Genomic DNA, 13,398 nt, shown 5'->3' on the forward strand with positions numbered 1-13,398 from the left:
TTACTTGAGTCTTATGTATCTCCCCAGAACTTTCTGAAAGGCCGCCTTCACATCCTTGTTGCGCAAGCTATAAATCATGGGGTTGACAAGAGGGTTGACAACTGTGCAAAATAAAGCATTTGCCTTGTCCCAATTTGGCGTGTGCATGGAACTGGGTCGGGAATACATCAAGAGGATGGAACCATAGAAGAGGGAGATGGAGACTAGGTGGGCAGAACAGGTGGAGAAAGCTTTGCCCCTTCCGGTAGAAGAGCGAATACGTATGATGGCTGCAACAATGCCTGTGTAGAGGCCCAGAACGATAACAGTGGTTGCCATCATAGTGCAACCCATAAGAGTGGTCATGATGAGTTCATAGATCCGGGTATCATCACAAGCCATTTTCAGGAGGGGTGGTAAATCACAAAAGTAGTGGTTGATGACATTGTTCCCACAGAAACGTAATCGGAAGGTGTTACCTGTATGTACCATGGAATTGGCAAAACCAGCAACATAACACCCAACAACCAATTGGATGCAGAGCTTCCTGGGCATGGCAGTGGCATAGAGTAGTGGGTTGCAGACAGCCATGTAACGGTCATAGGCCATGGTGGCCAGCAGGAAACACTCGCTGTAGGCAAAACCAGCAGAGAAGAAGAATTGGGCTGCACAGCCAGCAAAGGACATGACTTTGTTTTTGGAAACACAGTCAGACAAGATCCGTGGAGTGTAGACTGAGGAGTACCAGACATCCAGGAAGGAAAGGCTTCCCACAAAAAAGTACATAGGTGTGTGCAAGCGGGAATCCAGGTAGATCAGTGCCATGAGGCCGATGTTTCCAGTCAGTGTTAGAGTGTAGGAAGCCAGAAACACCACAAAGAAGACAATACGGAGGGATGGATCTGCTGTAAAACCCACCAAGACAAAATCAGTCACAAGTGTGCGGTTGCCTTTCATTTCCATTGACTCCATAGTATCACCTGTTGATACAAGGAAAAGAAGGTTATATATTTACATATAATGGCAGATAATATGGTGGGCACATCTCAGGTTTGCAAGATCAGCTGGTACTAGCAACTAAAGAGCTGGCTATTCAGATCAAATAATATATGAAATGCAGGGTCCCTTCCTTCCACCATTAACCCTGATTTTGGTCAGTGCTCCTTATGCTTGCTAAATCATAATGTTGATGTGACAGTAAAAGCCCAAAATTGGGAATATTCTAAATTTGCCTTTTGTGCAACTCTTCCCTTTTTATGAAATCTAGCAGTCTTTCCTTTTCACCTGCCCTTTCCTTTGATCACTGTGTCACTGTCTATTATCTAGTCTGCATGCTGCCTTCATTTCGGTTTTCTAGATTCCCTAACTTTTTGGGCCTCTTCCAATCCCCAGTCATCCCCACAAATCTGCTATTTTGCCAAGGATCTATGGGAGGTCCAAATTTCAGCCAAACGTATTTCCCTTCTTTTGCAGACACTGAGCTGTTCACATGCTGACAACTTTATTCCTTGAGTAGTTATAACATTCCTGAAAATCACACGAAGTCTAGTTTTATCAGTAAGAAGAGGAATTATTCTTGGAGAATACATAGAATAAGGCAGTGTTTCTCAAACTGTGGGTCAGTGGGTTACAAGTCGATTTTTGGTGGGTCACAAAAAATTATTGAAACTATTAAAAAAACTTTGCAAGCGGCATTGCCCAGTTTGCAGAAGAAAATCATTAACTGGTAAGAGGTCATCTTCATATCCCCAAATTAAAATGTCACATTCTCTGATTTTCTTTAACTCATTCTCTGAAACTCAGTTATACTCAATATATGTATCATTATATATTTTCACCTGCTAATGGCCTTTTGTCCTTTATAAATTGGCAAAACATCTCAGTCATCCTATAATACAACCAGTGCACATATGATTGAAAAGCAATCGCTCCATTAACTGGGAGATACCGTATGTGACCTTAAACTGGAATGGTCCATCCATGAGGCAAGGTGATGCAAGTTGCATAAGCAGAGGTGTGATTTTTCAGTGATAGCAGAACAAAAAAACAAATCACTGCTTTTTGCACTTCTCATTTTTGAAAAAATAATAACCCAGAAATCTGCAAAAAAAATAAAAATGTTTTCTTAACACCTCTATTATATTGGTCACTATAGGCTGGTTGGGCTGGACTGGGGGAATGCATCAGTAATGGTTGCTGAATCTGCTGACACTATACCACCTATATCATAAGAACATAAGAACATAAGAACAGCCCCACTGGATCAGCACCCAAACAAGACTAAGGGCCCAATCCTATCCAACTTTCCAGCAGCCACAATGCACAATGCAGCCTCGAGGTAAGGGAACAAATGTTCCCATACCTTGAGGAGGCCTCTCTGACTGTCTCCCCATTGCAGGATGCAGCACATGTCCCATTGGCACGGCTGCACCAGCACTGGAAAATTGGATAGAATTGGGCCCTAACTACTCTATATAATTTTATCTGTAAATGTAACTTGGTAAGGGCACGATCCTATCCTGTGCTGGAACAGGCAAGCCAAGAGGCTTGTGCTGTATCCAGTGCAGGATAATGGCCACAAGTGGCTTAGCCAGAGGCAAGGCTGGAAAGGTAAGGGCTGCTGGTGCCTGTGGGTCTCCTCAAACTTGCGCCACCTCGAGGTGGCACAAGTCAGAGAAGAGTGGAGCAGCTTGGAGCCGCTCCTTTTGCCCCAGGAACGGGGGTTGGGATCCAGCATAACTGCTGGATCCCAGCCCCACCTCCCGCTCCCTGCCCACCCTCCCCCTGCCCAGGAACGCCTCCCTCCCTCCTCCTCCCTGCCTCCCCCTCCCTTTCATCCTTGCGTTGGCACATCCAAGCCGACGCAAGTCGCTGGGAGGAATCCGGCGCAGAGGCTTCTGTCAGCCTCTGCAGGCTGGCGCTTCTTGGAGCGTTGGTCAGGTTTCCTCCTGAGGAGGCACAAATGTGCCTTACGGCACAAGGGACTCACGCTGGCCCAAGTCAAGGGCAGGATTGCGCCCTAAGTTTAGAAACTAAAAAAAAAAAAGAAAAAAGCCTTTGCTGTCCTAGGCAGACCACACCACTACTTTGACATAAAATAAACATATACATAAAATTTGTGAAGAAATAGAGGGGGAGAGAGTTCACTCACACACCAGCACTCTTGCAAAGTCACAAGATTTTGAGGAAAAACTTTAGGGAGTCCTCTGTTTCTGACAGCCTCCCATTCACTCACCCAGTCATAGGGACTGAATGTCGAAACCAGTGTGCCTTCCAGAATATTGGAATCATCCATCTTCCTGTTCCAGAGACTGCTCGCACAAACCATCATGCTTGGTCATGCAGGCTCACTGGACTCACTGAGCTGAAATCAAGCTCACTCACTTTCCCTCCCTCTCTGGCATCAGCAGAAGCAAAGGAAGACAGGTGGGCAGAAAGTGAAGAGAGATTTCTCACATAAGAATTCTCACACAAACATTTTCTTTCACTTACAATATATCACCAAACATTTTTAAAGGATGGCCATTGAACAACACTACATAAATTAATTTATTTATCCCTGCATTTGGGTCTTGAACAGGCCTGCTGTTCCAGGTGTATTCTCCCAGGACAAGAACCAAGACAAGAGCTATGAGGGCACTCCCCATGCATTTACTACCTTGTTCCATTGTGATGGCGCTGGTGCAGTCATATCCCCACTTTGGCAAGCTTCCCTGCCCCCTTTGTGCCAGCTACAGAGCTACAAAATTCCAAATGCTAAATTCCATAGAGTTAGGCAAATACATTGCAGCCTGACACTTCCGGATGGAAGGGAACTAATGCAGCTGTTATCAATCCCCTCCGTACTCAGCCCTCCCCGTTGCCAGCTGCCCGGCTTCTTTCACAGTTGGGATGCTGATCTTTTAAGAGTCCAACCTTATGCATTTCTACTCAAACATAAGACCCATTCCAGTCAATGGGGCTTACTCCCAGGAAAGTGTGGAGAGGATTGTAGGCTATATCTCATGCTTTGCTTGGTGGGAAGGCTTGCTTGTGTCAGTGATAGCCTGCACCATGGGGGGGGGGTTGCTTGTGTAAGTGATTGCCTGCACCATCTCGATGGGGGGGAATTTGGCAAACACTCCCTGGGTTTTTTAAAGCAATCCCCTCTGTTGCTACCACACCTGCCCCTGTGTGTGTGTGTGTGTGTGTGTGTGTGTGTGTGTGAGAGAGAGAGAGAGAGAGAGAGAGAGAGAGAGAGTGTGTGTGTGTGTGTGTGTGTGTGTGCGCGCGCGCGCGCGAGCGAGCGAGCAACTGAGCGCACTCCACCTTGCTGCCTTGCTGCACGTGTTCTGGCTACAGAGATTTTCGGGCCCCCCCTTCCCCTCTTCGCTGGCTCAGGGGCTCCAGGAGTGTTACTGTTCCTTTGCAAGGGAACCTCTTCCATGGCTCCAGGGCTATTTCCCTGCCTGGGTGAGGCAGAGCCTTTTTGCAGTGTTTTGGGCTGCCTGGAAATGGATCGAGATGCCAGTGCAGGGCAAAGGAGGCAAAGGTGTGTGACTTTTGGTTCCCCCACCGCATTCTCATTGAGACAAATCTGCAGATAAAAAAATCTGTGGATAAATAGGCTGCACCTGTAGCATTCTAATATCACAGTTAGTGAAACACAACCCACCAGATTGTGTGGGCTGCGGACCTGAAGCAGTGGCTGGCTTTGTGCAGAAAGAGACATCTGCCACCTGCCACCACACCAGAAAGAGCATGTAGGGAATGGGAAAGAGGCTGGGGGGGGGCACAGTGATGGGATGTGGAGGAGGGCAGGCAGACCAGACCTAGGAATGTTGCAAGTTCAACAGCAATGGCACGTGAATCCTAAGTCCTAACCTCCTTCTCAGACCAAATCTGCCTTCATGGGTACCTGCAAACTTGCACCAGCAATATTGCTGGTGCAGATCCAGGTAGACCAACCAGACCTTCAGGGGCTTCCCCTCTAGGAGGCCAAAACTGCTCAAGGGATGCAGTAGTAGCCATATTGACACTGCTGCAACGCTGCTCATGGAGATCAGGCTGTAAGTTATAAACTCTGGCATTCACGGAAAAGAATAAATCAGGGAAACGGCTTATGGGCGTCCATCTTTCCCACCTCAACGCATTCTCCTTCCCCTGATAACACTGTGTAGTGCCATTATGATTTTCTGTGCTTTTTTCTGTTCTATTTTCCTCATGTATCAAAACTCTGTAAATGCTGCTGGAAAGAAATAGGATGATGCTGGGAGAGAATTTGTCAGTGGAAGTACATCTGTATTGAGAAAATCTGGACAGAAAAGGACACACAAGCTGCAGCAAAGCTCTGATGTTGCCCCTTTGGATTCCTGTTACTCCACACTTTGTCTTGCTGGAATAACAAAGGAGGACACTAGAGCACAGTGCTCCCTGTGCAGTGCTCCCACAGGGCGGGGGGGGGAAGGGCAGGCGGTGGGCAGCCCCAAGGGCAGGCGGGTGGGGAGCAGGAGGCAGGGCTGGAGCCCGGCTGTTATGCTGGATCCCAACCCCTGTTCCTAGGCTTTAAGCCACTCCGCTCTCTTCGGACTTGTGCCACCTCAGGTAAGGTAAGGGCAAAAGTTTCCCCTTAGCTCTGGATGAGCCACTTTGGGTACCTATCCTTTGCTGCAGGGGTCTTCAAATGTTTTGGCCAGAGGGCCGCATCAAATATCTGGCGTGGCATGGAGGGCCAGAAAAAAATTTAAATATAAAATTAAAATAAATAAATTAGAGATGGAATTTAGATGAGTGAATAAATGAATGAATGGGCTCATTCATTCCACCTCTCTGGCCCTCAGAACACCCTCCAGACACAATCAGAGCACAGTTCTGGTCATGTTCAGTTGAGTGGGCCAGAGGCTTTCAGGGGACAAGAGGTTGGCTGCAGGCCGGAAAGAGACTTGCTGCCTGCCACATTTGACTCCCAGGCCAGGGTTTGGAGACCCCTGCTTTGCTGGATACAATGCAAGCCACTTGCCTAGCCTGTTCCAGCGCAAGATAGGATTGCGACCTTAGTCTGTCATAATATGAGAGAGAGAGAGAGAGAGAGAGAGAGAGAGAGAGAGAGAGAGGGAGAGGGAGAGGGAGAGGGAGAGGGAGAGAGGTGTCAAAATAATTATCAGGGAAAGGGGGTAGATCAAATCTATGAAAAGGAGGAAAGGGAAGAATACCATTGAGCAGAGAAGCTATACAGTGTTATATCAAACTATGCTGGTACCATGAATGGTTGCATTGCATGTCCCAAGTGACATGGCCCAGGATTTCGTAGAGTGTCACAGAGAATTTTTGGATGCAATTGTGTTTGCAATCTGAGATTATTCTCAAAGATTTCCTTCGCTGTCCTCCTTTTCCTTTTGTTGATAGGCATTCTGTTGGTTCTCTCCATCAGATGTACAGTCCAAGTCCATTGTCATTCACAAGATACTTAAAAAAAAGGTCTGAGGGAAAGATCTACCAAGTTCATTTCCCTACCAATGGAAAGTTAAGATTGTCCAACCCCAGGATCATTTCCCCAGTCTAAGCCCAGAGTGACTAGTCTTACCTTTAAGAAGCACAGTTGATGTTCTCACTATCTCCATTGGGGTGGGCCAAAGGAGTGTTTTATAATGAGAGGATTTTTTTTTTACAGCTATGATGATCACAATGGTTTCCCAAGTGTCTCTGAAGTTCCCTATGTGATTAATTAAAATTACTTCTTCCTCTTGCTGCTTTGGAGTAAGAATATTAATACTAGGCTGCTACAGTAATTTTTTCCTTTCTCCTTTGGGTATTTCAATACTGAAGAAGTAAACACCTACCATTTCTGAGGACAAGGAAACAGAAAAAGGGGCATCCAAATCACTTGCGCATGGTGCCAGCACCAGACTAAAATTAGCAACAGAATAAGATTAGCTATCCAGGACTCTGCAAATTTAACCGAGTCCAGTTAGAAATTAAGGAGGTGATTGGTTTCTCAATGGTGCTAAGGAGGCTATACAACACTGATACCACTCTAAAGGTATAAGAACATCTTTTGATCCCTGTTTCCCACTGACTAGGGAATTTACTATGGCATCAGAAGCATTTGCTGCAGCCTTGTTTCTGCTCATAATAAGCTTCCTTTTTGTTAAATGGATCTGGTCCAGCACAGTCCATCTTCCTCTTAAAACAAGAATTTTGTTCATTCTATTTGCTAATCTTTGAACTTTGGATAATTATCTAACAAAAGCTGGCTGAACTACTTCAGTGCCTTGCATAGTGGTTGTCAGGGTCCTCCTGACTTACCTGGGGGAAACCTGGAGGGAATAGGCTTGCAGGGCAAGAGGGGGGCTCAAGGCAAAGAGGAGACAGGCTCCAAGAAGGAGTACTAGCCTGGAGGAGGAGTACTAGCCTGGAGAGCTAGGAGAGGGCAGAGGAACACCAGGCTCCAGCCTTTTAGCTATCACAAGCAGGGAGGAGCAGAGCTGGAAGAAGCCAGTCAGCCTTTTAACCCTCCCATGGAGGAAGGGAGGGGCCTCAAGGGGCTGGTCATGAGCATAAAGCCCAGCTGGGCCAAGCATGAAGGCAGTCACGGTCAGGCAGCTGGAGGGAGCAGAACGGAGCATGCCCATGAACCAAGGCTGGCTAGGAGCCAAAAAGCCCTAGCAGCTGGGGGGAGAAGGGCCTCAGTGATGCAACCCCCTTTCCCCCACACTCTTTGCTGAAGCCCCAGTGGCTGGGTTGTTGCTCTGGGAGACAGAATCTCCAGTGCCCTCTTGCAAATACGAGGGTCCCCCTCAAGCCAGGACCCCACAGTGGTATTAATATAAGGACATGGCTTTTACAGCCAGCTAAGATAGTGGCCGTCATCACACCTTGTGGTTGTGAATTGCACAGGGAAGGACCCTATCCTGTCCTTGAGCGGCCCAGACCATGCAGCATGCTGATGTACTGTGCTCTGCATCCTATGGGCCAGCAAGAGACCTGATTGCCCAGGAGACAGAAGTAGAAAATGTTGTTTTTACTCACCTGTCCGCTGGGTACCTGGTCTCCAGTGGGTCTCCTCAGGCCTACACCAGCTCATTAACTGGTGTGTAAGGAGAGTCCGGGGGCTGGATCCAGGCCAGGAAGGGGAGAAGGATCCCACATGTCCTTGTGCCACTGTGGTGTAGCTATTACATGGTGCGTGAGGAAATACTTCCATTTGTCTATTCTTTGTCTTCCATCATCATTTCATTAAATGGGTTCTAATTCTAGCACTGTACAGGACAGAGAGGAACCTCTTCCTTCACTCTATCCAAATCATGCATTATTTTATAAGCCTCAATCATGTCACCTGCTTCCTTTTCTAAACTAAAAAGCCTCCAGCCTTCCTCACAAGGAAAGCATTCCAGCCCCCTGACTGTTTTGATTCTCCTCTTTTCCATCTTTTCTATCTCTATAACATTTTTGGAGATGGGATGACCATAACTAGGCCAGTGTTTCTCAAACTGTAGGTTGAGACCCACTAGGGGTATTGCAAGTCAGTTTCTGGTGGGTAATGTTGCATTCTGCTCAGATGCTATTGAAAATGCAGAGCTGAAAAAACAGAGACAAGAGTCACCGGGCAGGGCAGGATCTTGGTGGAAGAGAGGCATGGTGCTTTGCCCTGAATAGGTGGGGGGAAAGGGATGCTGTGTTCTGCTTTGACTTCCAAGCAGGAATGTTTGAATTCCGAGCTATGCAAAATAACAGCATGAGCTCCTGTGTAACTGGACCTTTGGATGATTGCGGCTTAGGTTTGAAGCGCAAACTGATGATGTCACCTCCAGCCATGACATCACTTCCAGGTTAATGACATCACTTCCGGCAAGTCCCGATAGATTGTCATTCTAAAAAGTGGATCCCAGTGCTAAAAGGTTTGAGAAGCACTGATGTAGGCAATAAGAATTTATCAAATCTATGAGAGGGTAGTTGAAGTTCTTCATTATTATATGCTCTCCCTTGAATGCCAAACCAATTTCTTTCTCCAACTCAGGATCACCACTACCTTTTTTTGTGTATGTGCAAAGTTTATTTATTTATTACAGATACAGGTAAGGAAAATGGGTTAAACTTAGGGCTGGGACTACAGAGATTACACATGAGGGTATTGGCCATAGATTACAACATGTCTTAATCCAAAAAAGAAATCAACAACGACTGAAAAGAAAAATAGTCATTGATACAAAAATTATCATATTTGTCATTATACTAATTAATGATTTAACTAAACAATCACTATTGTTTAACTAAAATTATTTATCCAGTCATAAAAAGGCTTCAAATTTTGCACATACAGTATTCTTGCTGCTATACTGATATGTACAATAAAATGTTTCTTATATTGATCTTCAATTTCTAATATCGCATTAAAGAGGAATATTTCTGGTTTGAATGGTACTACACAATTCAATATCTCTTGTAACAATATATGTCACTTTCCAATATTTCTTTGCTTTCCACATATCCACCACATATAATAAAGAATTCCCTTAATCTCTTTGCATATCTAACAGTTATTTGATGACCCAGGGTACATTTTTGCTACTTCCTCTGGAATTAAATTTTCATCTATAAAACAATTTATATAAAATACCACTTTAATTATCTTAATATTTGTGTTCCAACTTTGTTTCATTTACATCTGCTTTGATTTGACATAATTAACGGAATACTCCTCACTTCTGAGGAGAATTCAATCCATTAATATCTGCAAAAAAATTCCACTTGTTATTCAGTCATTTTCCCTTCCTGTCTTAGTATTTTCTTTGTTCTCTGTCTTGTTGATATTTTCCTTCTTGCTCCTCCCACTGCTCCTTCCACTCCTCCTTCCTCTTAACTCTCTTATATTTCTTGATCCCTCTCTTTTCTTCTTCCATTTTCTCCATTTTATTCTTTTTGAATTTAATCCAAAGATTCTTCTTCTTCTTGAAAGGACGCGCTCTCTTTCTCTGAGAGTTCCCTCTTTTTTCTTCCTGAAAATTCTGAGTTCTAATAAGAAATGCTGCTTTTTCCATCTCCTGTCTCGTTACAAAAATCTCCAGTTCTTTAGTTTCATCTGACATTTGGTCCGTTCTTTTTTCCATCCCCTCCATACTTTTCTTTGTTTGTCTGTTGGTCAGGGAGGAGTTGATTTGCCTCATTTGTTCAGATAGTTTTCCAACCTCTTGCTTCAGTTCATTTCTGAATTCTCGCAACATCTCTATTAATGAGGCCTGGCTTTCATTAACATCCTTTAAATTTTTTGATGCCATTCTTATCAGTATCAAATCAAGCTGATATAACTCTGGCATTCCAACAGGGTGATCCTTTATCTTCCCTTATTTACTTTTCTTCCAATCATCCTTGTTACAAAAAAGAAAAAAAAAACTGTGCCAGCAGGGGCTTCTTTAAATCCACATTCGCTCTTTTTCCCCTGTGGGTGGCTGCAAGTCAAATGTAAATAATCTTAAAGTTGTCTTTCCCTCCTTCCAACCTCTTGATTGCAATTCTTTTTATAGCCTTTTAATGAACTGGTTACTCACAGTTAAAGGCTTTGTTCGCTTTCATGTTTTATCTGGGGGGGGGGGGGAGTCCTTAGCTGTCCGAATTGTCTCCGAAGATGGTGTCCGGGATACGGTGTGATTCAGCACAGAGCAATCAGGGAAAATATCTCTGAAACCGCCGTCTCAAGAAACTGCCCTGTTCAAGCTCTCCGCCTTCGTTCCTTCTTCTTGGCAACGAAGAGTACCTCATTATTGAGGTCCTTGGAAAACACATCTATTTAGCAGTTCCCCGCAGAGCCCTCCAAGGTTCCCTGCTACTTCACTGAGTGTTAGCTCTGCCCCCCAGGATCACTATTACCAAGAGGACAAGAGCTTATTCCTTGCCCTCATTCCTTATTTGTACTATTCCTTAATAGTACTAAATTTCTATTTGGACTTGGTGCTACCACCCACACTGATTCTGTGTGTCTTCTAGCCTGCATGCTGAAATAACTATAAACTATCAGTTTTTCTGTCCTCCTTAGGATGAGCCTATGGAATAAACAAAGCTTCACTCTGCTGTTGAAAGAAATGTCTTCTGAGAGAACTTTATTTCAAGCACATGCGAGGAGAAAAATCTCTGCTCATGAGCCCAGAGCAACTGGGAAGCATCATCGGTTTTCTCTCTATCTCCATTAGGATGGGCCTGCAGAATAAGCAGAACTTCACTCTGCCTTTAGAGCGATGTCTCCCTCTTTTCAGGCGTTTGTGAGGAGAAGCCTTTGCTCATTGGCAGAGTACGGCATATATTTTTAATACTTTCTTCACCACCAAATGTAACATTAAACATGTCTTGACTCACAAACCTTCCAAACCAATATTGCTGTTTGGCTTTGCTGGCCAGCTGTCACTTTCTGTTTCAAACTGGTCTCCCATGCGCACCTTTTCCAACAGCTTACCCTTCTGCACATACATGTCTTGACCAGAGTTGGAAGCCTACCCTGTCTGCATCCACAGGCCAAAAGGCTCTTTTATACAGGATTATATAAAAGAGGTGCCTGAGGAGGGACATGACTGAGACATACAAAATCATGCAGGGGCTGGTTAGAGCAGATAGAGAGATGCTCTTTTCACTTTCACATAACAACAGAACCAGGGGACATCCACTAGTGTTGGGAGAGTTAGGACAGACAAAAGAAAATATTTCTTTATGCCACAGGAAGTAGTGTCGGCATCTTGCCTAGATGCCTTTAAGAAGGGATTGTACAAATTTCTGGAGGAAAAGTTCATCACAGGTTACAAGTCAAGGTAGGTATGTGCAAGATAGAGGTAGGCTGCCTGATTACCAGATACAGGGGAGGGCACCAGGACGCAGATGGTGTCTGTTGTCTGGTGTGTTCCCTGAAGAATTCGGTGGGAAACTGTGAGATACAGTTAGCTGGACTAGATGGGCCTTTGGCCTGATCCAGCAGGGCTCTTCTTATGTTCTTAGGAATGTATTATTGTAAGCTAAGCTTTCTACAGTGTGCTTCCAAGTCTCTCTAAAGCTCCTTCTGTATGTGAGCAATGAAAATGACTTCTTCCATTTGGTGATTTGGTATGTATGAATATTCCGCTGCACATAATATCACCCGAATCTTTGGCATTTCCATCTGGAGGGCACCTAGATTGTGATCATGTCTTGTTAGGAGTCCTTTCCTGCAAACAAGTGCATTTGTAGGTTGGGTATGAGCCATGTTGGGTAAGTTCTGAGAGAACTTTATTTCAAGTATACATGAGGAGAAAAGTCTCTGCTCATGAGACCAGAGCAACTGGGAAGCATCATCCCTTTTCTCTCTATCTCCTTTAGGATGGGCTTGTGGAATAAGCAGAACTTCATTTAGAAAAAGCTGCATTTAGAAGCGATGTCTCCCTGAGACTCTTTTCAAGCATTTGTGTGTAAAAGTCTTTGCTCACTGGCAGAGTACGGCATATATTTCTAATACTTTCTTCGCCACCAAATGTAACATTAAACATGTTTTGCCTCACAAACCTTCCAAACCAATATTGCCCTTTGACTTTGCTGGCCAACTGTCACTTCCAGTTTCAAACTGGTCTCCCACTCGCACCTTTTCCAACAGCTTACCCTTTGCACAAACATGTCTTGACCAGAGCTGGAGGCCTACCCTGTCTGCGTCCAGTGGCCAAAAGGCTCTTTTATACAGGAATGAATTTTTGTCAGCTAAGCTTTCTACAGTGTGCTTCCAAGTCTCTCTAAAGCTCCTTCTGCAGGTGAGCAATAAAAATGCCTTCTTCCATTTGGTGATTAGGTATGTATGAATATTCCACTGCACATAATAGTACTTGAACCTTGGCATTTCCATCTGGAGGGCACCTAGATTGTGATCATGTCTTGTTAGGAGTCCTTTCCTGCAAACAAGTGTATTTGTTGGTTGGGTATGAGCCGTGTTGGGTAAGCTCCACCTGTGCAATGGTGCACAAAGGGGAAAGTGGGTATGATTGTGTTTGGTGTCAGTCCTGAAGCATTTTGATGGAAAAATGGCACTGGCAATTCTGAATTTCCCTGCTGTCTGAGAGAGTGAGGAGGAGACATCTCATTTTTCCCAACATTCTAGATTACTTAAAATTCCTCTCGTGTGTCCAGTTACATTGCAGCATGATTTGTATGAAATTATGTGCTTCCTTCCAACTTGCAGGTTCTCTTGTTGTACACCCCACCTCTGCAAATCCTGTAGGAAAGTAATAAAAGGATGAGTGAGAAATTGCTTTTGGAAATAGAAGTGTAATGGGAATGTTTAGGCACACAAGACTGTGATTGATCTGTAATAAGGAAGTGATGTTGTCACTTTGGAGTTTTGTTACACTGCACTGTTGGTTATGTTGGAATAATAAAGGAAGATGCTAGAGGGCAGTGCTTCATTTTGTGTTATATGCGCAGATGCAACATTGCTGTCAT

The 13,398-nt window shown here is 44.6% G+C and overlaps 1 protein-coding gene across 1 annotated transcript; it reads right to left on the reverse strand.

Annotated features, from left to right (window-relative positions):
• LOC136644219 (olfactory receptor 9G4-like) lies at positions 1–942 on the reverse strand. The gene has a single exon (XM_066619864.1). The coding sequence runs from the start codon at positions 940–942 to the stop codon at positions 1–3; it is 942 nt and encodes a 313-aa protein (XP_066475961.1).
• Positions 943–13,398: the final 12,456 nt, after the last annotated feature.

Source organism: Tiliqua scincoides, chromosome 1, assembly GCF_035046505.1.
Source record: "Tiliqua scincoides isolate rTilSci1 chromosome 1, rTilSci1.hap2, whole genome shotgun sequence".
Lineage (NCBI taxonomy): Eukaryota > Metazoa > Chordata > Lepidosauria > Squamata > Scincidae > Tiliqua > Tiliqua scincoides.

What these genes read in the sequence shown, in the direction of transcription:
- LOC136644219 (XM_066619864.1), bottom strand. Translation starts at nt 942, where the DNA reads ATGGAAATGAAAGGCAACCGCACACTTGTGACTGATTTTGTCTTGGTG.